General features: G+C 39.2%; 3 protein-coding genes across 6 annotated transcripts; all 3 read right to left on the bottom strand.

Moving 5' to 3' along the window:
* Positions 1-10,718: 10,718 nt before the first annotated feature.
* Positions 10,719-11,947, bottom strand: LOC311286359 (extracellular superoxide dismutase [Cu-Zn]-like). Of its 2 annotated transcripts, none has more exons than XM_084402545.1 (2): positions 11,736-11,947; positions 10,719-11,502 (listed from the first exon to the last, which is right to left on the bottom strand). In XM_084402545.1, exon 2 carries the CDS (start codon positions 11,485-11,487, stop codon positions 10,837-10,839), a length of 651 nt encoding a protein of 216 aa, XP_084258671.1. In that variant the 5' UTR covers positions 11,488-11,502; positions 11,736-11,947; the 3' UTR covers positions 10,719-10,836. The 2 variants fall into 2 exon arrangements, with proteins under 2 accessions (XP_084258671.1, XP_084258672.1); XM_084402546.1 differs by having other exon boundaries at positions 11,741-11,947.
* Positions 11,948-18,004: 6,057 nt separating this feature from the next.
* LOC311285918 (extracellular superoxide dismutase [Cu-Zn]-like) lies at positions 18,005-19,157 on the bottom strand. Of its 2 annotated transcripts, none has more exons than XM_084401795.1 (2): positions 19,022-19,157; positions 18,005-18,788 (listed from the first exon to the last, which is right to left on the bottom strand). In XM_084401795.1, exon 2 carries the CDS (start codon positions 18,771-18,773, stop codon positions 18,123-18,125), a length of 651 nt encoding a protein of 216 aa, XP_084257921.1. In that variant the 5' UTR covers positions 18,774-18,788; positions 19,022-19,157; the 3' UTR covers positions 18,005-18,122. The 2 variants fall into 2 exon arrangements, with proteins under 2 accessions (XP_084257921.1, XP_084257922.1); XM_084401796.1 differs by having other exon boundaries at positions 19,027-19,138.
* Positions 19,158-25,290: 6,133 nt separating this feature from the next.
* LOC311293844 (extracellular superoxide dismutase [Cu-Zn]-like) lies at positions 25,291-26,519 on the bottom strand. 2 transcript variants are annotated; one of them, XM_084414356.1, is made up of 2 exons: positions 26,308-26,519; positions 25,291-26,074 (listed from the first exon to the last, which is right to left on the bottom strand). In XM_084414356.1, the coding sequence occupies exon 2, from the start codon at positions 26,057-26,059 to the stop codon at positions 25,409-25,411; it is 651 nt and encodes a 216-aa protein (XP_084270482.1). In that variant the 5' UTR covers positions 26,060-26,074; positions 26,308-26,519; the 3' UTR covers positions 25,291-25,408. The 2 variants fall into 2 exon arrangements, with proteins under 2 accessions (XP_084270482.1, XP_084270483.1); XM_084414357.1 differs by having other exon boundaries at positions 26,313-26,519.
* Between the last annotated feature and the right edge of the window lie 1,115 nt (positions 26,520-27,634).

Genomic DNA, 27,634 nt, shown 5'->3' with positions numbered 1-27,634 from the left:
CGATAGGTGGCGCTATAACTGTTAAAAAGCTTTAAAATCATATGTTTCCTATGGTAAACTGCCTGTATTGGCTGTAAATGGTCTTTTCCATCTCTGATCATATAATTTTCATATCATAATGTTCAAAACTAGTGCAATACAATTCTCTGGACTCACTAGATCAATAATTGTCAGAAAAAGTTGAACTACTTCATTTGGATAGCTATAATAGGTTCACTTCAAAATCTGGCCTTTACCAAGTGTCCCCGAAAGCCTATATCTCTTTAATCAATGCTCAGACCTTCTTAAAAACAAGTCAGAACGTGTGAAATATCACCCTGAACAAGCATGAAAATTTTCAGACAGATCGGACAAAATTTGCCTCTATAACAGTTAAAAAGGTGAAAATGATATGAATTAATGGCATGTTAAGCCAATAAGTGGTATTTTACTGCCCCCTGCTGTTTAAAATAGTCATTTTCTCATATTGGTATTGGTATCAGCCATGGTAAATCATGATAAATGATGGTGTGTGTGTGTGTGTGTGTGTGTGTGTGTGTGTGTGTGGTACAAATATAACAAAGGTTTTATTTTCCAACATGATAACAAACATAACCGAGTGCTAGTGCACAAACAATAACCGACAATGATAATGGATGAGAGGGGAACTTAAATACACAGATCAAGACAAGGACAACAGGTGACGGTTATGATGATGAGGAGCAGGTGATGATGAGGAGGGTGATGAGGAGCAGGTGCAGGTGATGACGACAGATGGTGAATGTGATGAAGACAGAAGGTGAATGTGATGAAGGTGAATGTGACACCAATATCACTGAAACATTTGTTTGTGTGTGTGTGTGTGTGTGTGTGTGTGTGTGTGTGTAGCATTATTGTGTGTAGCATATGTAGCAAGTATGCATTATTGAGTTAACATGGAAACACTGGTTTGCTTTAGTGCAGAAAACTGGTCAAAATCATGAGGTTTAAAGTGAAAGTGAGCCAATAAGTGGTCTTCTACTGCCCTCTGCTGGCCATTCTACTTATTAATTAAATTTTTCCACATGTGCTTGCATTTATACTTGAATACACACTAAAAATCACTTATATAGCAATAACTATTATAACACAATCATATTTTGTCAGTGTTAATCACTTTATTTGCACTGACACTTCAAATAATTGCTAGTAATGTGGTAAATCATGGTAAATCATGGTTAACTATGCTGTGTGTGTGTGTGTGTGTGTGTGTGTAAGCATGCATTGAGTTAACATGGATAAACTGGTTTGCTTTAGTGCAGAAAACTGGTTTAAAGTGAAAGTGAGCCAATAAGTGGTCTTCTACTGCCCTCTGCTGGCCATTCTACTTATTAATGAAATATTTCAACATGTGCTTGCATTCATACTTGAATACACACTAAAAAAATAATTTATATAGCAATAACTATTATAACACAATCATATTTTGTCAGTGTTAATCACTTTATTTGCACTGACACTTCAAATAATTGCTCGTAATGTGATAAATCAGGCTAGAAACATGGTAAATAAAAGTAAATAATACTAGATTGTCGTTTATCTCCTGGTAAATAATACTAGAACGTGGTATATCATGGTAAATCATGGTTAACTATGCTGTGTGTGTGTGTGTGTGTGTGTGTGTGTGTGTGTGTGTGTGTGTGTGTGTGTGTGTAAGCATGCATTGAGTTAACATGGAAAAACTGGTTTGCTTTAGTGCAGAAAACTGGTTTAAAGTGAAAGTGAGCCAATAAGTGGTCTTCTAGTGCCCTCTGCTGGCCATTCTACTTAATAATGAAATATTTTACATGTGCTTTTGCATTCATACTTGGACACACACTAAAAATCACGTATATAACTAACTATTATAACACAATAATATTTTGTCAGTGTTCATCACCTCATTTGCACTGACACTTCACATAATTGCTAGTAATGTGGTTAATCATGCTAGAAACATTGTAAATCATAGTAAATAATACTGAAATGAGGTGTATCAAGGTAAATCATGCTAGAATCCTAATAAATCATTCTGGAACATGGTATATGATAGTAAATCATGCTAGAATCATATTAAATAATTCTAGAATGTGGCAAATCGTTGTGGGAGGAGCCTATTTTACTCAAATGGCTATAACTCAAGAAGTAAATGAGATATCTTCACCAAAATCAGTACACATGTGTATGGGTTCAATTTGAGGTCACAATAAACAATTTTATGGAGATCGGACCATAGGTGGCGCTATAACTGTTAAAAATCTTTAAAACCATATATATCCCATGGCAATTTGCCTGTATTGGCTGTAAATGGTATTTTCCATCTATTATGTCAGTGGTTACATGCTTGCTAAATAAATCTTAATGACTTTTGATGCTTTTGTGCTTAAATGCCTTAAAGGCCTTAACTGCTTGAACCCCGATAAATGCTGCTTGCAGCTTTAATTATTATTATTATTCTTCCGCCGTAAAACGCATCGTGCAGCCCAAACCGTAAGTGCTAGAGACTTGAAACTTGGCCAGAAGGTAGTACAAAAATCGAGGAGAGGTTCAGAGAATATGAGCCAGATTGGCCAATAGGTGGCGCTACAGCGCAAAAAACAAAAAAATTGCATATTTTTGCTTAAATCTCATTAACCGTTTATCACAAACTCAAGTGTCTTATATCATTGGAATCCTTGGGTCAAGCCGAACAAAATTGGCCTCAAGGATTTCATTTCCGGTATGCAAATTTTTCCGCCATTTTGGATTTTGTCCAAAACCTACTTTTGCGAACTAGTCCTAGGTTTTTTGGCCGATTGGAACCAAACCAGTGCAGAAATGTTCTCTGGAGTCTGAATATCAATAATTATCGAAAAAAAGTTGAAATTTCGATTCACGGTCGCTAAGGGGCGCCAAAACGTTTGAAGAAGGCGGAGCCTATTTTACTAAAATGGCTATAACTCCAGAAGTAAATGAGGTATCTTCACCAAACTCGGTACACATGTGTAAGAGGTCAATCTGAGGTCACAGTAAAAAAATCGCGGTGATTGGCCACATGGTGGCGCTATAACATGAAAAAAACATAAAATAGGCTATAACCACCTGACCGTTAGTCCGATTGACTTGAAAATTGGTATGCAGTGTCTTGGCCCAAGGGGCCATGTATGTCTAAAAGGATATTGGCGTATCTCGAAAAACATGGCCACCATTGGCCAATGAGGTTTGAGCACCTATTAAACAAGGTTAACGAAGTCCGATCGGAACGAAACTTGGTGGGCATGTTCGGCTCAAGCCCCTAGAGGTCTATAAGAGTTTTGAAAGAAATCGGCCACTAGTTGGCGCTAACGAGTTTTATGGCTCTGTAATCACGTGGTGTTACACTTATCGTCACAAAATGCATATCATCTGATAGATCTGCTCATGCTAAACAACTTTGCCTCAAGAACTAATGCTGTCAATTAAACCGTTTATTAAATATTCGTAATTATGTTAAAAACCTACTTTTGCAAACTCGTCCTAGGTTTTTCGCCCGATCGAAACCAGACCAGTCTAGGACAATTCTCTGGACACTCTAGATCAATAATTATCAAGAAAAAGTTGAACTTTTGCATGTAGATGGCTGTAATAGGGTCATTTAGAAAAGGGGCGTGGCAAAAAAACACTAAAAAGCCTATAAAGCCTAAATGAAAACTCAGAACTTCACAAAAATTGGTGAGCATATGTGACATAACATCATTAACAAGCATGCCAATTTTTATGGAGATCGGACGATAGGTGGCGCTATAACTGCTAAAAAGCTTTAAAACCATATATTTCCTATGGTATTTCCTGTAAATGGTCTTTTCCATCTATTATGTCAGTAGTTACATGCTTGCTAAATAAAACTTAATCACTTTTGATGCTTTTGTGCTTAAAGGCCTTAACTGCTTGAACCCCGATAAATGCTGCTTGCAGCTTTAATTATTATTATTATTATTATTCTTCCGCCGTAAAACGCATCGTGCAGCCCAAACCGTAAGAGCTGGAACCTTGAAACTTTGCCAGATGGTAGTACAAAAATCGAGGAGAGGTTCAGAGAATATGACCCCGATTGGCCCATAGGTGGCGCTATAGCAACCAAAAGCGCGAAACTGCTCATAACTCCTAGACCGTATGACGTAAACTCAAGTGTCTTATATCACTGGAAAGCTGGAAACCTAAAGGTCAAAACGTATATCTCCGATTTCATTTTTTTTATGCAAATTGTCCGCCATTTTGAATTTAGTCAAAAACCTACTTTTGCGAACTAGTCCTAGGTTTTTTATCCAATTGGATCCAAACCAGTGCAGAAATGTTCTCTGGAGTCTGAATATCAATAATTATCGAAAAAAAGTCGAAATTTCGATTCCTGATCGCCAGGGGGTGATAAATTAATGTTGTGGGAGGAGCCTATTTTACTAAAATTGCTATAACTCGAGAAGGAAATGAGATATCTTCACCAAACTTGGTGCACATGTGTATGAGTTCAATCTGGGGTCACAGTAAAAAAATCGCGACGATTGATCACTAGGTGGCGCAATAACATGAAAAAAACATGAAAATGGCTATGACCATGTGACCGTTAGTCCGATTGACTTGAAAATTGGTATGCAGTGTCTTGGTCCAAGGTGCCATGTATGTCAATGAGGACATTGGCGTATCTCGAAAAACATGGCCGCCATCGACCAATGAAATTTGAGCACCTATTAGACAAGGTTAACGGAGGCCGATCGGAACGAAACTCGATGGGCATGTTCAACTCATGGCCTTAGAGGTCTGTAAGAATTTTGAAAGAAATCGGCCACTAGTTGGCGCTAACGAGTTTTATGGCTCTGTAATCACGTGGTGTTACACTTATTGTCACAAAATGCATATCATTTGATAGATCTGCTCATGCTGAACAACTTTGCCTCAAGAACCATTGCTGTCAATCAAATCGTTCATTAATTATTTGCGAATATGTTAAAAACCAACTTTTGCGAACTAGTCCCTGGTTTTTCGCCCGATCGGAACCAGACCAGTCTAGGACAATTCTCTGGACTCTCTTGATCAATAATTATCGAAAAAAAGTTGAACTTTTGAATTTTTCGTATGGCTATAATTGGGTCATAAAGAAAATGGGTGTGGCAAAATGCACTCAAAAGCTTATAAATCCTAAACGAAAACTCAGAACTTCACGAAAATTGGTGAGCATATGTGCCATAATATTCTAAACAAGCATGCCAAATTTCATGTTGATCGGACCATAGGTGGCGCTATAACTGTTAAAAAGGTTTGAAAATCATATATTTCCTATGGTAAATTGCCTGTATTGGCGGTAAATGGACTTTTCCATCTATTATTTCAGTGGTTAAAAGCTTTCTAAATAAAACTTAATGTCTTAAATGCTTATGTGCTTAAAGGCTTTAAATGCTTGAACCCCGATAAATGCTGCTTGCAGCTTTAATTATTATTATTATTATTATTATTAGGGGTTCAAGCACGAAGTGCTGAAACCCTATTGTAATTGTACTGATTTTTATTATTATTATTATTATTATTATTATTATTAGGGGTTCAAGCACGAAGTGCTGAAACCCTATTGTAATTGTAAGGATTTTTATTATTATTATTTTTCTTCTGCCGTAAAACGCATCGTGCAGCCCAAACCGTAAGTGCTAGAGACTTGAAACTTTGCCATATGGTAGTACAAAAATCGAGGAGAGGTTATCAAAATATGAGCCAGATTGGCCAATAGGTGGCGCTACAGTGCAAAAACCAAAAAAATGGCACATTTTTGCTTAAATCTCACCAACCCTTTGTCACAGACTCAAGTGTCTTATATCATTGGAATCCTTGGCTCAAGCCGAACAAAAAAGGCCTCAAGGATTTCCTTTCCGGTATGCAAATTTTCCGCCATTTTGGATTTTGTCCAAAACCTACTTTTGCGAACTAGTCCTAGGTTTTTTGTACGATCGGAACCAAACAAGTGCAGAAATGTTCTCTGGAGTCTGAATATCAGTAATTATTAAAAAAAAGTTTAAATTTTGATTCACGGTCGCTAAGGGGCGCCAAAACGTTCGAAGGAGGCGGAGCTAGTTTTACTAAAATGGCTATAACTCCAGAAGTAAATGAGTTATCTTCACCAAACTTGGTACACATGTGTAAGAGGTCAATCTAAGGTCACAGTAAAGAAATCGCGGTGATTAGCCACATGGTGGCGCTATAACATTAAAAAAACATAAAACAGGCTATAACCACCTGACCGTTTGTCCGATTGACTTGAAAATTGGTATGCAGTGTCTTGGTCCAAGGTGCCATGTATGTCTATGAGGACATTGGTGTATCTCGAAAAACATGGCCGCCATCGGCCAATGAAGTTTGAGCACCTATTAGACAAGGTTAACGGAGGCCAATCAGAACGAAACTCAGTGGGCATGTTCGGCTCAAGCCCCTAGAGGTCTGTAAGAATTTTGAAAGAAATCGGCCACTAGTTGGCGCTAACGAGTTTAATGGCTCTGTAATCACGTGGTGTTACACTTATTGTCACAAAATGCATATCATTTGATAGATCTGCTCATGCTGAACAACTTTGCCTCAAGAACTATTGCTGTCAATCAAACCGTTCATTAAATATTCATAATTATGTTAAAAACCTACTTTTGCGAACTAGTCCCTGGTTTTTCGCCCGATCGGAACCAGACCAGTCTAGGACAATTCTCTGGACTCTCTAGATCAATAATTATCAAAAAAAAGTTGAACTTTTGCATTTGGATGGCTGTAATAGGGTCATTTATAAAATGGGCGGGGCAAAATAAATAAAAAAACCTATAAATCATAAATAAAAACTCAGAACTTCACAAAAATTGGTGAACATATGTGAAATAACATCATTAACAAGCATGCCAAATTTTATGGAGATCGGACCATAGGTGGCGCTATAACTGTTAAAAAGCTTTAAAACCATATATTTCCTAGGATAAATGGTCTTTTTCATCTATTATGTCAGTAGTTACATGCTTGCTAAATAAATCTTAATAACTTTTGATGCTTTTATGCTTAAAGGCCTTAAAGGCCTTAATTGCTTGAACCCCGATAAATGCTGCTTGCAGCTTTAATTATTATTAGGGGTTCAAGCACGAAGTGCTGAAACCCTATTGTAATTGTACTGATTTTTATTATTATTATTATTCTCCCCTAAAACGCATCGTGCAGACCAAACCGTAAGAGCTGGAACCTTGAAACTTGGCCAAATGGTAGTCCTCAATTTGGGGAGAACCTATCAAAGTATGACTCAGATTGGCCCATAGGTGGCGCTATAGCAACCAAAAGCGCGAAACTGCTCATAACTCCTAGACCGGATGTCCTAGACTCAAGTGTCCTATATCATTGGAAAGCTGGACGCCTGAAGGTCAAAACGTATATCTCCGATTTTATTTCAGGTATGCAAATTTTTCCGCCATTTTGAATTTTGTCAAAAACCTACTTTTGCGAACTAGTCCCTGGTTTTTTGCACGATTGGAACCAAACCAGTGCAGAAATGTTCTCTGGAGTCTGAATATCAATAATTATCGAAAAAAAGTGGAAATTTCGATTCACGGTCGCTAAGGGGCGCCAAAACGTACGTTGTGGGAGGGGCCTATTTTACTAAAATGGCTATAACTCCCGATGTAAATGAGGTATCTTCACCAAACTTGGTACACATGTGTATGAGTTCAATCTGGGGTCACAGTAAAAAAATCGCGACGATTGGCCTCATGGTGGCGCTATAAAATGAAAAAAACATAAAACAGGCTATAACCACCTGACCGTTAGTCCGATTGACTTGAAAATTGGTATGCAGTGTCTTGGTCCAAGGTGCCATGTATGTGTATGAGGACATTGGCGTATCTCAAAAAACATGGCCGCCATCGGCCAATGAATTTTGAGCACCTATTAGACAAGGTTAACGGAGGCCGATCGGAATGAAACTCAATGGGCATGTTCGGCTCATGGCCCTAGAGGTCTGTAAGAATTTTGAAAGAAATCGGCCACTAGTTGGCGCTAATGAGTTTTATGGCTCTGTAATCACGTGGTGTTACACTTATCATCACAAAATGCATATCATTTGATAGATCTGCTTATGCTGAACAACTTTGCCTCAAGAACCATTGCTGTCAATCAAACCGTTCATTAAATATTCGCGAACATGTTAAAAACCTACTTTTGCAAACTAGTCCCTGGTTTTTCGCCCGATCGGAACCAAACCAGTCTAGGACAATTCTTTGGACTCTCTAGATCAATAATTATCGAAAAAAAGTTGAACTTTTGCATTTGGGTGGCTGTAATAGGGTAATTTATAAAAGGGGCGTGGCAAAATACACTAAAATGCCTATAAATCCTAAACAAAAACTCAGAACTTCACGAAAATTGGTGGGCATATGTGTCATAACATGGTGAAGAAGCATGCAGAGTTTCATGGAGATTGGACCATAGGTGGCGCTATAACTGGCAAAAAGGTTTGAAAACCACATATTTCCTATGGTAAATTGCCTTTATTGGCTGTAAATGGATTTTTTCCATCTATTATTTCAGTGGTTAAAAGCTTGCTAAATAAAACTTAATGTCTTAAATGCTTATGTGCTCAAAGGCCTTAAATGCTTGAACCCCGATAAATGCTGCTTGCAGCTTTAATTATTATTATTATTTTTCTTCTGCCGTAAAACTCATCGTGCAGCCCAAACCGTAAGAGCTGGAGCTTTGAAACTTTGCCAGATGGTAGTACAAAAATCGAGGAGAGGTTCAGAGAATATGACCCCAATTGGCCCATAGGTGGTGCTATAGCAACCAAAAGCGCGAAACTGCTCATAACTCCTAGACCGTATGACGTAGACTCAAGTGTCTTATATCACTGGAAAGCTGGAAACCTGAAGGTCAAAACGTATATCTCCGATTTCATTTCCGGTATGTAAATTGTCCGCCATTTTGAATTTAGTTAAAAACCTACTTTTGCGAACTAGTCCTAGGTTTTTTGTCCAATCGGATCCAAAACAGTGCAGAAATGTTCTCTGGAGTCTGAATATCAATAATTATCGAAAAAAAGTCGAAATTTCGATTCCTGATCGCCAGGGGGTGATAAATTAATGTTGTAGGAGGAGCCTATTTTACTAAAATGGCTATAACTCGAGAATGAAATTAGATATCTTCACCAAACTTGGTGCACATGTGTATGAGTTCAATCTGGGGTCACAGTAAAAAAATCGCGACGATTGATCACTAGGTGGCGCTATAACATGAAAAAAACATGAAAACGGCTATGACCACGTGACCGTTAGTCCGATTGACTTGAAAATTGGTATGCAGTGTCTTGGTCCAAGGTGCCATGTATGTCTATGAGGACATTGGCGTATCTCGAAAAACATGGCCGCCATCGACCAATGAAATTTGAGCACCTATTAGACAAGGTTAACGGAGGCCGATCGGAACGAAACTCGATGGGCATGTTCGACTCATGGCCCTAGAGGTCTCTAAGAGTTTTGAAAGAAATCGGCCACTAGTTGGCGCTAACGAGTTTTATGGCTCTGTAATCACGTGGTGTTACACTTATCGTCACAAAATGCATATCAACTGATAGATCTGCTCATGCTGAACAACTTTGCCTCAAGAACTAATGCTGTCAATTGAACCGTTTATTAAATATTCGTAATTATGTTAAAAACCTACTTTTGCAAACTAGTCCTAGGTTTTTCGCCCGATCGAAACCAGACCAGTCTAGGACAATTCTCTGGACACTCTAGATCAATAATTATCAAAAAAAAGTTGAACTTTTGCATGTAGATGGCTGTAATAGGGTCATTTAGAAAAGGGGCGTGGCAAAAAAACACTAAAAAGCCTATAAATCCTAAATGAAAACTCAGAACTTCACAAAAATTGGTGAGCATATGTGACATAACATCATTAACAAGCATGCCAATTTTTATGGAGATCGGACCATAGGTGGCGCTATAACTGCTAAAAAGCTTTAAAACCATATATTTCCTATGGTATTTCCTGTAAATGGTCTTTTCCATCTATTATGTCAGTAGTTACATGCTTGCTAAATAAAACTTAATCACTTTTGATGCTTTTGTGCTTAAAGGCCTTAACTGCTTGAACCCCGATAAATGCTGCTTGCAGCTTTAATTTTAAATTGGAATTTCTCTGAAATTAAAAATCTTTGAGAACTTTTGGGATACTGGAAGTACACAACTGCAGGAAAGATATCACACTTTGCAAGTGATTTTTGGTTATTTTATTACAAAAATCTTACATATTGTAGCTTTAAACACCTTCCAAGAAAACCAACACATTTAAAATCTTTTTTTTTTCCCTGTTAACTGTAGTAACAAATTGTCAGAATAATATACCCATATGTTGACATTTAGCGAGAAACCTTATAATTTAGAAAATAAAATCTTATGTCAGAGGTTATGGCTACCTTCAACAATAAGGGTGTCCTCCCTTGAGATGTAGCCACACCCTCCAGTGTCATATTGCATCAACCAAAACCATTGTATCATTTAAAGAAATAGTGTAGCTTTAATTAAAGGCCATTGTCATGCTCTTAAAGTGTTGGACCCATTGAGCACAGTAAATCAAACTAAACGGCCCACTTTGCCTGCATTCACCCTACATTTATTTTTAAGAGTGCATTTACTATTGGAAGCTATGGCCAAAAAGCCTCTGAAAAGACCAAGAAAAAACACACAAAAAAAACCATAGGAATGTTCAGGTTATGAAATATACTTTAATGTAGGACACATACAAAGAATACACAAGGAAAAATCATGATTATCCTATTTGAATCTGCCCTTCCACCATATCCGACTCCCTCATCTTTGACTCTCAGTTCCTTTCTCTACATTTTTTCTTGGGGAGCGCTTGAGTCTTCTGCCACAGACTTGGAGTAGTAATACCAATCACACCGAGAGCAATTATCTCTCCAGCATTCCCACTAAGTTTACTCTCCTCATCTGAACCCATTCCCAGATCATCCTCCTTCTCATGAACCGCCACCGCACGTCCCAGAATGGAATAAGGCCCAAAGAGCTTGGCGTCTGGAAGCGTCAGGAACTGCCTTATAACTCCTTTCTCGGAAGCAAAGTTGCCCAGGTCTCCAGGATGAGGGTGGTCAACGCCGTTTGGATTATAATGAGGACCAACAGTGATGCAGCCTTGACTGAGGTCTCCATACTGATGGATGTGCATGGCACGCTCTTGAGGATCGATGGCAGGCAAACCACGGAGGTTGATTTTCACTTCTAAATCTCCATTGGGGAAGACCTGCTTGAAGAGGATTTGCCCAAAGATCTTTGGCTGGTTACGTGGCAAATTGGGGCTGGGAGTTACTTCACAAGTGGCATAGATTGTGTTGTCGAACTCCACGACTTCCGGCTGTGGAGCTTCAGGCAAACAAACTGGAGGTTTGGAGAACTCTCCTCCTTGTATATGCAGCACCAGCAATATCAGAGGGAATATTAGGATGATTTTCTCCATGTTGATCTTTAAAGCCTACAGTGAAGAGTGAATTCAGTGAAATCATGCCGTTTGGTTTAAGAATAATATTTTTGATAAAAGGTCAAAGCTTTGTTGCAGGGAGCTTTGAGAATGAAAGTTGCATTAGGTAATATAGCACAATACTTTTGCTTAAACTAACTTTTTTTAGTTGTACTAAATCAAGTCAGCTGATGGAGAAAATGGAATGGAGAAAAAAAAACAAGCCTAAAACAGCAAAGGTGCATTACCGTACAGCTGAAAAGTTGTCCTCAATCCGTGTGGAGCCTGAATATTGCAGTCACAAAAATACTACAACGCTTAATCCGTGTGCAGTCCTGACCTGGGGTTGAGAGAATGTTCCTTTTCAATCACACTTTCGGCTGCTCTTATAGGAACTCATGTTGAGCTACAAGTTAACCATGATAGTCTGTTAGTCACTAATTAAGTTCACCTGTGTTTCATTTAGCTCCCTTTGTTTGCCTGTTTATATATAGCACTCAGTTTATTCAGTTCTTTGTCTTGCATTGCACAATGTGTTCTCCAGTGTTTTGTGTTTATTAAAAGAAGTACTGCTATAGATTCCTCTTCTCTTCATTTGGTGGCTCATTTGTGACTCATTCATTCTTAGTGTACAATTCCACTTGACGTTCACGCTTGACACCACTTCTTATAGCAGATATTCATCAAACATAAGTGAATAGCTGACAGTTCTTCTTTTTCAAGAAACCATTTCTACAGACTCTGATGTACCAAGCCTGACAAGCCTATATTACACATGCAATTGGACTGTTATTTGCAGTTTTTTACGATTGCTATGACAGATTTTTCAATACTTTTAACAATTTTCCAAACACAGTTAGCACTACATCCGTCTGTGTAAGCTATCCTATTAACACATTTCTTGTTGCTTTAACACAAAATGCGTACAATTAACACAAATTTAAAATGCTTCTTTTACACACAAGCTCAAACAAGACCAAACCAATGGATTTTTACTGCCAAATTTACCAATGCTTTAACACTGTATGTCAGAACAGATAACACCATGTTCTAAACCTAACCTTACAGGCTAAAGTCAAGGTAAACAGCTGTTTACATTGTGAATTGAAACACAAATATATCCCCTGTATTTTATCCTATTGTTACTGAGAAACAGCTGATTGAATTATGCAAATATTATAAATCACAGCTGATTTCCATCTAGGAAACACACTCAGGTGTTGAGGTTCTTTCAATCGCATGACCATATGGTATACTGTAACCGTACATTCTATAAAGCACTCTGAGATGGGTCTTTTTTTATTGAATTTCTGCAGCAAAAGACCTAAACCCAACAAAACAAAAATGGAGAGAGGCTTCAAAAGAAACTGCAGTGCAAAACACAATCTATGATCAATACAATATACTGTCTGTTGTATAAGGGCATACCTGACACGTATACAATAATGCAGTTTCTGTAATTCCATCTGATGTTAGTGTTTTTATGACATTGTGCTATGATTGACTAAATCTTCCTGTTGGACGGCTATGTTACATATGTTAGTGTTTTGAAAAATGATTTGATTTTGAGACATGTTTGCAGTGTTTTGGTAGACATAGTGTATTATTGTATTTAGAAAATTAGTGTTGGAGTTTAGTTTACAATGTGTGATTTTGAGCATGAAATTAACTGTTTTGCCAATTGTGTGTTGTAGGTGTGTTGGTGCGTTAAGAGTTTAGGAAATTTGTTAAAAATATTGAAAAAATTGTCATAGCGATTGTAAAAAACTGTACTTGTCTTTGAAGGCAGAAGTAAACATTTCTGAGGGAATGATTCTTCTATGGCATCGATGTTAAAATCCCCTTTTAGTAGATTGAAGGCAGGTAAGGTGGGACACTTGTCATTTAGATACAGTACCTAGATGTTTATTTCTTTTTATTACTTTTGTTAACTTTAAGGTCCAACTTTAATATTTCATTTTGAATACAGTTGATATGTGTTATTTGCAAGGTATATACCAATAAACATTTTGAGATCATGCACTCCAGACAAATTTCTTTTCAGGTAATGTGACCCATCCCTAATTTATCAAAAATGATCCTGGATCTTAAAAACACATGATTTATTAACACATCACACAAACATATTCCACAGCATATTTAACAGACCCAAAAGCACATAGATAGGCTATGATGAGTAATACTCATCAGTTCACTCAATGCATGTGTAAAGTTCAAAACAACTAGAACATGTTATGTTGACATGAAATTTTATGAAATTTGAATATCAGATATCTTAATGAACTCTACAACATATTACAAATGGAACTACAACACATGCAACAACAAATAGACTAACAAAAATTCAATAAGAGGAAACTTTTAAATGGTAACCATATTGTAAAACTTTTTTTCTGTCTGTTTTCTCTAAACACTGTAGATGAACTTAAATTGTGTCCATATTTTAAAGCGTTATATTCTGCATCTACATTTTAATAATAATAATAATAATAATAATAATTCGTTACATTTATATAGCGCTTTTCTGGGTACCAAAAGCACTTTACATGGAAGGGGGAATATCCTCAACCACCACCAATGTGCAGCATCCACCTGGATGATGCGACGGCAGCCATATTGGGCCAGAACGCCCACCACACACCAGCTTAATGGTGGAGAGGAGACAGTGATGAAGCCAATCAGTATATGGGGATGATTAGGAGGCCATTATGGACAGAGGCCAAGGGGCAAATTTGGCCAGGATGCCGGGGTTACACCCCTACTCTTTTTCGAAGGACATCCTGGGATTTTTTAATGACCACAGAGAGTCAGGACCTCGGTTTTAACGTCTCATTGGAAGGATGGTGCTCTTTGACAGTATAGTGTCCCGATCGCTACACTGGAGCGTTAGGTCCCACATAGACCACGGGTGAGCACCCCCTGCTGGCCTCACTAACACCCCTTCCAGCAGCAACCTGGTTTTCTCAGGAGGTCTCCCATCCAGGTACTGACCAGGCTTGCTAACCTCTTACAATAACAAAGGTGTAGGTTGATGACGCATAAGCGGAATTATGGAACTTGTCGTCATGCCGAAGGATCTAATAATGTTTATGGATGAGTGAATACATTGATGTTTTTAACATGACTGCGGTATGAAGCAGGTCGCGATTGCTAATGAGAGACAGATATCAGAGCCACATGCGAGTCCCGCCGCTATAAAGGAATAAGGACATTTCATTCTACCGATCTACCCGTGAGTGCTGAATTAATACTCACACATACCCCTTTTCCACCAGCATGAACCAGGTGCCAGTTCAGAGCCAGAGCTATTGCCAGTCCGGAGTTGGTTCGACTGACGAGCTCTCTAAGATCCGGTTTGCCTTTCCACAAGGTCACTGTATACATCTCATGTTGCCCAGCAACGCTAGCGTGGCAGCGCCAAACACAAACACACCAGGCTTGTTCTAGATGGTTCGGCTTCTCGCAGACCGATCGGCTCATGACATCAAAGCACTGCGAAAGCAATCCAAAAGCACAAGGACTCGGATGCTCTCCAAACACTCCCGCAGCTCCGATCGGTCCGTGCCGCTCCGATGCATCTCGAACAAGCCTTCCATCAACAATGGAGGTCGTTGCGTTACTATTGATGCTCATGGCTTTGCGAACCTACATCGGCATCCAAACACGGCGAATCCAACGTGTTCGTGCAGCTCGCCGTAACTTGCATAGACGGAGATTACAATCAAGCTGCTATTAGCTCGATTAGCTGCTATTTGAAAAATGGCGGTCACAAGTTTCTGTTCGTCTTGTTGGTCACGGTAACCCCGCCCCCAGCCCCTGACGCAAGCGGTTCTTACTTCTAGACCAGCAATGTTTTGGTGCTACTTAAGAACCACTTTTCCTGGTCCAGAGCTGGTGCTTTGGGTGTCGAAAAACAAAGAACCGATTTGAAACTAGGCTCTAGCTCCGAACCAGCACCAGCACTGCCTTGGTGGAAAAGGGTTAACAAGTCAGTTTATTTGGCGAATTAAACTTGTGAGGTAACGCAGCGCTGTTTCACTTGGTCTACACTATCACACTAAACTGCATTTGAGTGTATTGAAAGTTATAATGTTATTCTATGCGTTTGTTTGTCTGTATGAGACTAGCAGTAAGCTAGATGAACATTAGAATAACATACTGATCATATTCTAACATTTCATCATGTTGAGCTATATGACATTGATTAGTTTTATGTACATTTGCTCAACTGTCTAATAAAGTACATGCAAGACGTCTCTGTCAAGTCGAAGTTTGTCACGGACGTGGAGCTCTCGGCATCTCGAAAACACCACGCCGATATTGATCCTCGTTTTAGTTCTCCTTTTGTCCCAAAGTCTGCTTGCCATGGTCCATAATGTTTGAACGAAACAACTCCATGAGCGTGCCGCTAGACGTAACGCAGTTGTCGCCATGGTTACTATGGCAGTACGAGCGGAAACCAGGGATAACGCGGATATTACGTCACTGACAGGCGACAAGTGAACATGGACGAGCCATTATCAGGGGTTCAAGCACGAAGTGCTGAAACCCTATTGTAATTGTTAGGGTTTTTATTATTATTATCCCGCCGTAAAACTGATCATGCAGCCCAAACCGTAAATGCTGGAGTCTTGAAACTTGGCCAAATGGTAGTCCTCAATTTGGGGAGAACCTATCAAAGTATGACCCCGATTGGCCAATAGGTGGCGCTACAGCAAGCAAAAGTATGAAATTGTTCATAACTCCTAGACGGTTTGTCCTAGACTCAAGCGTCTTATTCTGCCATCTTGATTTTTGTCCAAAACCTACTTCTGCGAACTAGTCCCAGGTTTTTTGCCCGACCGGAACCAAACCAGTGCAGAAAGATTCTCTGTAGACTGAATATCAATAATTATCGGAAAAAAGGTGAAATTTACATTCACGGTACATTCACGGTAAGGGGGGCCAAAACGTACGCTGTGGGCGGAGCCACTTTTACTAAAATGGCTATAACCCGAGAAGCAAATGAGATAGCTTCACCAAATTCGGTACACATATGTACGGGCTCAATATTTGGTCACAGTAAAAAAAAAAGATCGCGCCGACTGAACACTAGTAGGCGCTATAACATGAAAAAAAACTAAAAAGGGCTATGACCACCTGACCGTTAGTCCGATTGACTTGAAAATTGGTATGCAGCGTCTTGGTCGTATATGAGGACATTGGCGTATCTCAAAAAGCATGGCCGCCATCGGCCAATGAAGTTTGACTCGGTGGGCATGTTCAACTCATGGTCCTAGAGGTCTCTAAGAATTTTGAAAGAAATCGGCCACTAGTTGGCGCTAACGAGGTTTACGCCCTCTGTAATCACGTGGTGTTACACACATCCACACAATATGCATATCATTTGACAGATCTCCTCATCCTGAACAACTTTGCCTCAAGAACCACTGCTGTCAATCAAACCGTTCATTGAATATTCATGATTATGTCAAAAACCTACTTTTGCGAACTAGTCCTAGGTGTTTTCGCCCGATCGCAACCAAACCAGTCAAGGACAATTCTCTGGATCAATAATTATCAAAAAAAAGTTGAACTTTAGCATTTGGATGGCTATAACAGGGTCATTTAGAAAATGGGCGTGGCAAAATTCACTCGAAAGCCTATAAATCCTAAACGAAAACTCAGAACTTCACGAAAATTGGTGAGCATATGTGAAATAACATTGTAAACAAGCATGCACAATTTTATGGAGATCGGACCATAGGTGGCGCTATAACTGTTAAAAAGCTTTGAAAACCATATATTTCCCATGTTAAATTGGCTGGAAATGGTCTTTTCCATGTATGATGTCAGTGGTTAAATGGTTGCCAAATAAAACTTAGTCTTTTTATGCATTTGTGCTTAACAGCCTTAAACGCTTGAACCCCGATGAATGCTGCTTGCAGCTTTAATTTAAAATTGGAATTTCTCTGAAATTAAAAATCTTTGCGAACTTTTGGGATACTGGAAGTACACAACTGCAGGAAAGATATCACACTTTGCAAGTGATTTTTGGTTATTTTATTACAAAAATCTTACATATTGTAGCTTTAAACACCTTCCAAGAAAACCAACACATTTAAAATCTTTTTTTTTCCCCTGTTAACTGTAGTAACAAATTGTCAGAATAATATACCCATATGTTGACATTTAGCGAGAAACCTTATAATTTAGAAAATAAAATCTTATGTCAGAGGTTATGGCTACCTTCAACAATAAGGGTGTCCTCCCTTGAGATGTAGCCACACCCTCCAGTGTCATATTGCATCAACCAAAACCATTGTATCATTTAAAGAAATAGTGTAGCTTTAATTAAAGGCCATTGTCATGCTCTTAAAGTGTTGGACCCATTGAGCACAGTAAATCAAACTAAACGGCCCACTTTGCCTGCATTCACCCTACATTTATTTTTAAGAGTGCATTTACTATTGGAAGCTATGGCCAAAAAGCCTCTGAAAAGACCAAGAAAAAACACACAAAAAAAACCATAGGAATGTTCAGGTTATGAAATATACTTTAATGTAGGACACATACAAAGAATACACAAGGAAAAATCATGATTATCCTATTTGAATCTGCCCTTCCACCATATCCGACTCCCTCATCTTTGACTCTCAGTTCCTTTCTCTACATTTTTTCTTGGGGAGCGCTTGAGTCTTCTGCCACAGACTTGGAGTAGTAATACCAATCACACCGAGAGCAATTATCTCTCCAGCATTCCCACTAAGTTTACTCTCCTCATCTGAACCCATTCCCAGATCATCCTCCTTCTCATGAACCGCCACCGCACGTCCCAGAATGGAATAAGGCCCAAAGAGCTTGGCGTCTGGAAGCGTCAGGAACTGCCTTATAACTCCTTTCTCGGAAGCAAAGTTGCCCAGGTCTCCAGGATGAGGGTGGTCAACGCCGTTTGGATTATAATGAGGACCAACAGTGATGCAGCCTTGACTGAGGTCTCCATACTTATGGATGTGCATGGCACGCTCTTGAGGATCGATGGCAGGCAAACCACGGAGGTTGATTTTCACTTCTAAATCTCCATTGGGGAAGACCTGCTTGAAGAGGATTTGCCCAAAGATCTTTGGCTGGTTACGTGGCAAATTGGGGCTGGGAGTTACTTCACAAGTGGCATAGATTGTGTTGTCGAACTCCACGACTTCCGGCTGTGGAGCTTCAGGCAAACAAACTGGAGGTTTGGAGAACTCTCCTCCTTGTATATGCAGCACCAGCAATATCAGAGGGAATATTAGGATGATTTTCTCCATGTTGATCTTTAAAGCCTACAGTGAAGAGTGAATTCAGTGAAATCATGCCGTTTGGTTTAAGAATAATATTTTTGATAAAAGGTCAAAGCTTTGTTGCAGGGAGCTTTGAGAATGAAAGTTGCATTAGGTAATATAGCACAATACTTTTGCTTAAACTAACTTTTTTTAGTTGTACTAAATCAAGTCAGTTGATGGAGAAAATGGAATGGAGAAAAAAAAACAAGCCTAAAACAGCAAAGGTGCATTACCGTACAGCTGAAAAGTTGTCCTCAATCCGTGTGGAGCCTGAATATTGCAGTCACAAAAATACTACAACGCTTAATCCGTGTGCAGTCCTGACCTGGGGTTGAGAGAATGTTCCTTTTCAATCACACTTTCGGCTGCTCTTATAGGAACTCATGTTGAGCTACAAGTTAACCATGATAGTCTGTTAGTCACTAATTAAGTTCACCTGTGTTTCATTTAGCTCCCTTTGTTTGCCTGTTTATATATAGCACTCAGTTTATTCAGTTCTTTGTCTTGCATTGCACAATGTGTTCTCCAGTGTTTTGTGTTTATTAAAAGAAGTACTGCTATAGATTCCTCTTCTCTTCATTTGGTGGCTCATTTGTGACTCATTCATTCTTAGTGTACAATTCCACTTGACGTTCACGCTTGACACCACTTCTTATAGCAGATATTCATCAAACATAAGTGAATAGCTGACAGTTCTTCTTTTTCAAGAAACCATTTCTACAGACTCTGATGTACCAAGCCTGACAAGCCTATATTACACATGCAATTGGACTGTTATTTGCAGTTTTTTACGATTGCTATGACAGATTTTTCAATACTTTTAACAATTTTCCAAACACAGTTAGCACTACATCCGTCTGTGTAAGCTATCCTATTAACACATTTCTTGTTGCTTTAACACAAAATGCGTACAATTAACACAAATTTAAAATGCTTCTTTTACACACAAGCTCAAACAAGACCAAACCAATGGATTTTTACTGCCAAATTTACCAATGCTTTAACACTGTATGTCAGAACAGATAACACCATGTTCTAAACCTAACCTTACAGGCTAAAGTCAAGGTAAACAGCTGTTTACATTGTGAATTGAAACACAAATATATCCCCTGTATTTTATCCTATTGTTACTGAGAAACAGCTGATTGAATTATGCAAATATTATAAATCACAGCTGATTTCCATCTAGGAAACACACTCAGGTGTTGAGGTTCTTTCAATCGCATGACCATATGGTATACTGTAACCGTACATTCTATAAAGCACTCTGAGATGGGTCTTTTTTTATTGAATTTCTGCAGCAAAAGACCTAAACCCAACAAAACAAAAATGGAGAGAGGCTTCAAAAGAAACTGCAGTGCAAAACACAATCTATGATCAATACAATATACTGTCTGTTGTATAAGGGCATACCTGACACGTATACAATAATGCAGTTTCTGTAATTCCATCTGATGTTAGTGTTTTTATGACATTGTGCTATGATTGACTAAATCTTCCTGTTGGACGGCTATGTTACATATGTTAGTGTTTTGAAAAATGATTTGATTTTGAGACATGTTTGCAGTGTTTTGGTAGACATAGTGTATTATTGTATTTAGAAAATTAGTGTTGGAGTTTAGTTTACAATGTGTGATTTTGAGCATGAAATTAACTGTTTTGCCAATTGTGTGTTGTAGGTGTGTTGGTGCGTTAAGAGTTTAGGAAATTTGTTAAAAGTATTGAAAAAATTGTCATAGCGATTGTAAAAAACTGTACTTGTCTTTGAAGGCAGAAGTAAACATTTCTGAGGGAATGATTCTTCTATGGCATCGATGTTAAAATCCCCTTTTAGTAGATTGAAGGCAGGTAAGGTGGGACACTTGTCATTTAGATACAGTACCTAGATGTTTATTTCTTTTTATTACTTTTGTTAACTTTAAGGTCCAACTTTAATATTTCATTTTGAATACAGTTGATATGTGTTATTTGCAAGGTATATACCAATAAACATTTTGAGATCATGCACTCCAGACAAATTTCTTTTCAGGTAATGTGACCCATCCCTAATTTATCAAAAATGATCCTGGATCTTAAAAACACATGATTTATTAACACATCACACAAACATATTCCACAGCATATTTAACAGACCCAAAAGCACATAGATAGGCTATGATGAGTAATACTCATCAGTTCACTCAATGCATGTGTAAAGTTCAAAACAACTAGAACATGTTATGTTGACATGAAATTTTATGAAATTTGAATATCAGATATCTTAATGAACTCTACAACATATTACAAATGGAACTACAACACATGCAACAACAAATAGACTAACAAAAATTCAATAAGAGGAAACTTTTAAATGGTAACCATATTGTAAAACTTTTTTTCTGTCTGTTTTCTCTAAACACTGTAGATGAACTTAAATTGTGTCCATATTTTAAAGCGTTATATTCTGCATCTACATTTTAATAATAATAATAATAATAATAATAATTCGTTACATTTATATAGCGCTTTTCTGGGTACCAAAAGCACTTTACATGGAAGGGGGAATATCCTCAACCACCACCAATGTGCAGCATCCACCTGGATGATGCGACGGCAGCCATATTGGGCCAGAACGCCCACCACACACCAGCTTAATGGTGGAGAGGAGACAGTGATGAAGCCAATCAGTATATGGGGATGATTAGGAGGCCATTATGGACAGAGGCCAAGGGGCAAATTTGGCCAGGATGCCGGGGTTACACCCCTACTCTTTTTCGAAGGACATCCTGGGATTTTTTAATGACCACAGAGAGTCAGGACCTCGGTTTTAACGTCTCATTGGAAGGATGGTGCTCTTTGACAGTATAGTGTCCCGATCGCTACACTGGAGCGTTAGGTCCCACATAGACCACGGGTGAGCACCCCCTGCTGGCCTCACTAACACCCCTTCCAGCAGCAACCTGGTTTTCTCAGGAGGTCTCCCATCCAGGTACTGACCAGGCTTGCTAACCTCTTACAATAACAAAGGTGTAGGTTGATGACGCATAAGCGGAATTATGGAACTTGTCGTCATGCCGAAGGATCTAATAATGTTTATGGATGAGTGAATACATTGATGTTTTTAACATGACTGCGGTATGAAGCAGGTCGCGATTGCTAATGAGAGACAGATATCAGAGCCACATGCGAGTCCCGCCGCTATAAAGGAATAAGGACATTTCATTCTACCGATCTACCCGCGAGTGCTGAATTAATACTCACACATACCCCTTTTCCACCAGCATGAACCAGGTGCCAGTTCAGAGCCAGAGCTATTGCCAGTCCGGAGTTGGTTCGACTGACGAGCTCTCTAAGATCCGGTTTGCCTTTCCACAAGGTCACTGTATACATCTCATGTTGCCCAGCAACGCTAGCGTGGCAGCGCCAAACACAAACACACCAGGCTTGTTCTAGATGGTTCGGCTTCTCGCAGACCGATCGGCTCATGACATCAAAGCACTGCGAAAGCAATCCAAAAGCACAAGGACTCGGATGCTCTCCAAACACTCCCGCAGCTCCGATCGGTCCGTGCCGCTCCGATGCATCTCGAACAAGCCTTCCATCAACAATGGAGGTCGTTGCGTTACTATTGATGCTCATGGCTTTGCGAACCTACATCGGCATCCAAACACGGCGAATCCAACGTGTTCGTGCAGCTCGCCGTAACTTGCATAGACGGAGATTACAATCAAGCTGCTATTAGCTCGATTAGCTGCTATTTGAAAAATGGCGGTCACAAGTTTCTGTTCGTCTTGTTGGTCACGGTAACCCCGCCCCCAGCCCCTGACGCAAGCGGTTCTTACTTCTAGACCAGCAATGTTTTGGTGCTACTTAAGAACCACTTTTCCTGGTCCAGAGCTGGTGCTTTGGGTGTCGAAAAACAAAGAACCGATTTGAAACTAGGCTCTAGCTCCGAACCAGCACCAGCACTGCCTTGGTGGAAAAGGGTTAACAAGTCAGTTTATTTGGCGAATTAAACTTGTGAGGTAACGCAGCGCTGTTTCACTTGGTCTACACTATCACACTAAACTGCATTTGAGTGTATTGAAAGTTATAATGTTATTCTATGCGTTTGTTTGTCTGTATGAGACTAGCAGTAAGCTAGATGAACATTAGAATAACATACTGATCATATTCTAACATTTCATCATGTTGAGCTATATGACATTGATTAGTTTTATGTACATTTGCTCAACTGTCTAATAAAGTACATGCAAGACGTCTCTGTCAAGTCGAAGTTTGTCACGGACGTGGAGCTCTCGGCATCTCGAAAACACCACGCCGATATTGATCCTCGTTTTAGTTCTCCTTTTGTCCCAAAGTCTGCTTGCCATGGTCCATAATGTTTGAACGAAACAACTCCATGAGCGTGCCGCTAGACGTAACGCAGTTGTCGCCATGGTTACTATGGCAGTACGAGCGGAAACCAGGGATAACGCGGATATTACGTCACTGACAGGCGACAAGTGAACATGGACGAGCCATTATCAGGGGTTCAAGCACGAAGTGCTGAAACCCTATTGTAATTGTTAGGGTTTTTATTATTATTATCCCGCCGTAAAACTGATCATGCAGCCCAAACCGTAAATGCTGGAGTCTTGAAACTTGGCCAAATGGTAGTCCTCAATTTGGGGAGAACCTATCAAAGTATGACCCCGATTGGCCAATAGGTGGCGCTACAGCAAGCAAAAGTATGAAATTGTTCATAACTCCTAGACGGTTTGTCCTAGACTCAAGCGTCTTATTCTGCCATCTTGATTTTTGTCCAAAACCTACTTCTGCGAACTAGTCCCAGGTTTTTTGCCCGACCGGAACCAAACCAGTGCAGAAAGATTCTCTGTAGACTGAATATCAATAATTATCGGAAAAAAGGTGAAATTTACATTCACGGTACATTCACGGTAAGGGGGGCCAAAACGTACGCTGTGGGCGGAGCCACTTTTACTAAAATGGCTATAACCCGAGAAGCAAATGAGATAGCTTCACCAAATTCGGTACACATATGTACGGGCTCAATATTTGGTCACAGTAAAAAAAAAAGATCGCGCCGACTGAACACTAGTAGGCGCTATAACATGAAAAAAAACTAAAAAGGGCTATGACCACCTGACCGTTAGTCCGATTGACTTGAAAATTGGTATGCAGCGTCTTGGTCGTATATGAGGACATTGGCGTATCTCAAAAAGCATGGCCGCCATCGGCCAATGAAGTTTGACTCGGTGGGCATGTTCAACTCATGGTCCTAGAGGTCTCTAAGAATTTTGAAAGAAATCGGCCACTAGTTGGCGCTAACGAGGTTTACGCCCTCTGTAATCACGTGGTGTTACACACATCCACACAATATGCATATCATTTGACAGATCTCCTCATCCTGAACAACTTTGCCTCAAGAACCACTGCTGTCAATCAAACCGTTCATTGAATATTCATGATTATGTCAAAAACCTACTTTTGCGAACTAGTCCTAGGTGTTTTCGCCCGATCGCAACCAAACCAGTCAAGGACAATTCTCTGGATCAATAATTATCAAAAAAAAGTTGAACTTTTGCATTTGGATGGCTATAACAGGGTCATTTAGAAAATGGGCGTGGCAAAATTCACTCGAAAGCCTATAAATCCTAAACGAAAACTCAGAACTTCACGAAAATTGGTGAGCATATGTGAAATAACATTGTAAACAAGCATGCACAATTTTATGGAGATCGGACCATAGGTGGCGCTATAACTGTTAAAAAGCTTTGAAAACCATATATTTCCCATGTTAAATTGGCTGGAAATGGTCTTTTCCATGTATGATGTCAGTGGTTAAATGGTTGCCAAATAAAACTTAGTCTTTTTATGCATTTGTGCTTAACGGCCTTAAACGCTTGAACCCCGATGAATGCTGCTTGCAGCTTTAATTTTAAATTGGAATTTCTCTGAAATTAAAAATCTTTGAGAACTTTTGGGATACTGGAAGTACACAACTGCAGGAAAGATATCACACTTTGCAAGTGATTTTTGGTTATTTTATTACAAAAATCTTACATATTGTAGCTTTAAACACCTTCCAAGAAAACCAACACATTTAAAATCTTTTTTTTTTCCCTGTTAACTGTAGTAACAAATTGTCAGAATAATATACCCATATGTTGACATTTAGCGAGAAACCTTATAATTTAGAAAATAAAATCTTATGTCAGAGGTTATGGCTACCTTCAACAATAAGGGTGTCCTCCCTTGAGATGTAGCCACACCCTCCAGTGTCATATTGCATCAACCAAAACCATTGTATCATTTAAAGAAATAGTGTAGCTTTAATTAAAGGCCATTGTCATGCTCTTAAAGTGTTGGACCCATTGAGCACAGTAAATCAAACTAAACGGCCCACTTTGCCTGCATTCACCCTACATTTATTTTTAAGAGTGCATTTACTATTGGAAGCTATGGCCAAAAAGCCTCTGAAAAGACCAAGAAAAAACACACAAAAAAAACCATAGGAATGTTCAGGTTATGAAATATACTTTAATGTAGGACACATACAAAGAATACACAAGGAAAAATCATGATTATCCTATTTGAATCTGCCCTTCCACCATATCCGACTCCCTCATCTTTGACTCTCAGTTCCTTTCTCTACATTTTTTCTTGGGGAGCGCTTGAGTCTTCTGCCACAGACTTGGAGTAGTAATACCAATCACACCGAGAGCAATTATCTCTCCAGCATTCCCACTAAGTTTACTCTCCTCATCTGAACCCATTCCCAGATCATCCTCCTTCTCATGAACCGCCACCGCACGTCCCAGAATGGAATAAGGCCCAAAGAGCTTGGCGTCTGGAAGCGTCAGGAACTGCCTTATAACTCCTTTCTCGGAAGCAAAGTTGCCCAGGTCTCCAGGATGAGGGTGGTCAACGCCGTTTGGATTATAATGAGGACCAACAGTGATGCAGCCTTGACTGAGGTCTCCATACTGATGGATGTGCATGGCACGCTCTTGAGGATCGATGGCAGGCAAACCACGGAGGTTGATTTTCACTTCTAAATCTCCATTGGGGAAGACCTGCTTGAAGAGGATTTGCCCAAAGATCTTTGGCTGGTTACGTGGCAAATTGGGGCTGGGAGTTACTTCACAAGTGGCATAGATTGTGTTGTCGAACTCCACGACTTCCGGCTGTGGAGCTTCAGGCAAACAAACTGGAGGTTTGGAGAACTCTCCTCCTTGTATATGCAGCACCAGCAATATCAGAGGGAATATTAGGATGATTTTCTCCATGTTGATCTTTAAAGCCTACAGTGAAGAGTGAATTCAGTGAAATCATGCCGTTTGGTTTAAGAATAATATTTTTGATAAAAGGTCAAAGCTTTGTTGCAGGGAGCTTTGAGAATGAAAGTTGCATTAGGTAATATAGCACAATACTTTTGCTTAAACTAACTTTTTTTAGTTGTACTAAATCAAGTCAGCTGATGGAGAAAATGGAATGGAGAAAAAAAAACAAGCCTAAAACAGCAAAGGTGCATTACCGTACAGCTGAAAAGTTGTCCTCAATCCGTGTGGAGCCTGAATATTGCAGTCACAAAAATACTACAACGCTTAATCCGTGTGCAGTCCTGACCTGGGGTTGAGAGAATGTTCCTTTTCAATCACACTTTCGGCTGCTCTTATAGGAACTCATGTTGAGCTACAAGTTAACCATGATAGTCTGTTAGTCACTAATTAAGTTCACCTGTGTTTCATTTAGCTCCCTTTGTTTGCCTGTTTATATATAGCACTCAGTTTATTCAGTTCTTTGTCTTGCATTGCACAATGTGTTCTCCAGTGTTTTGTGTTTATTAAAAGAAGTACTGCTATAGATTCCTCTTCTCTTCATTTGGTGGCTCATTTGTGACTCATTCATTCTTAGTGTACAATTCCACTTGACGTTCACGCTTGACACCACTTCTTATAGCAGATATTCATCAAACATAAGTGAATAGCTGACAGTTCTTCTTTTTCAAGAAACCATTTCTACAGACTCTGATGTACCAAGCCTGACAAGCCTATATTACACATGCAATTGGACTGTTATTTGCAGTTTTTTACGATTGCTATGACAGATTTTTCAATACTTTTAACAATTTTCCAAACACAGTTAGCACTACATCCGTCTGTGTAAGCTATCCTATTAACACATTTCTTGTTGCTTTAACACAAAATGCGTACAATTAACACAAATTTAAAATGCTTCTTTTACACACAAGCTCAAACAAGACCAAACCAATGGATTTTTACTGCCAAATTTACCAATGCTTTAACACTGTATGTCAGAACAGATAACACCATGTTCTAAACCTAACCTTACAGGCTAAAGTCAAGGTAAACAGCTGTTTACATTGTGAATTGAAACACAAATATATCCCCTGTATTTTATCCTATTGTTACTGAGAAACAGCTGATTGAATTATGCAAATATTATAAATCACAGCTGATTTCCATCTAGGAAACACACTCAGGTGTTGAGGTTCTTTCAATCGCATGACCATATGGTATACTGTAACCGTACATTCTATAAAGCACTCTGAGATGGGTCTTTTTTTATTGAATTTCTGCAGCAAAAGACCTAAACCCAACAAAACAAAAATGGAGAGAGGCTTCAAAAGAAACTGCAGTGCAAAACACAATCTATGATCAATACAATATACTGTCTGTTGTATAAGGGCATACCTGACACGTATACAATAATGCAGTTTCTGTAATTCCATCTGATGTTAGTGTTTTTATGACATTGTGCTATGATTGACTAAATCTTCCTGTTGGACGGCTATGTTACATATGTTAGTGTTTTGAAAAATGATTTGATTTTGAGACATG

This window comes from Rutilus rutilus, assembly GCF_951802725.1.
Source record: "Rutilus rutilus genome assembly, chromosome: 1".
In the NCBI taxonomy this organism is placed as follows: Eukaryota; Metazoa; Chordata; class Actinopteri; order Cypriniformes; family Leuciscidae; genus Rutilus; species Rutilus rutilus.
The sequence above is the reverse complement of the archived record's forward strand: the minus strand, read 5'-3'. Positions and strand labels throughout refer to the sequence as shown.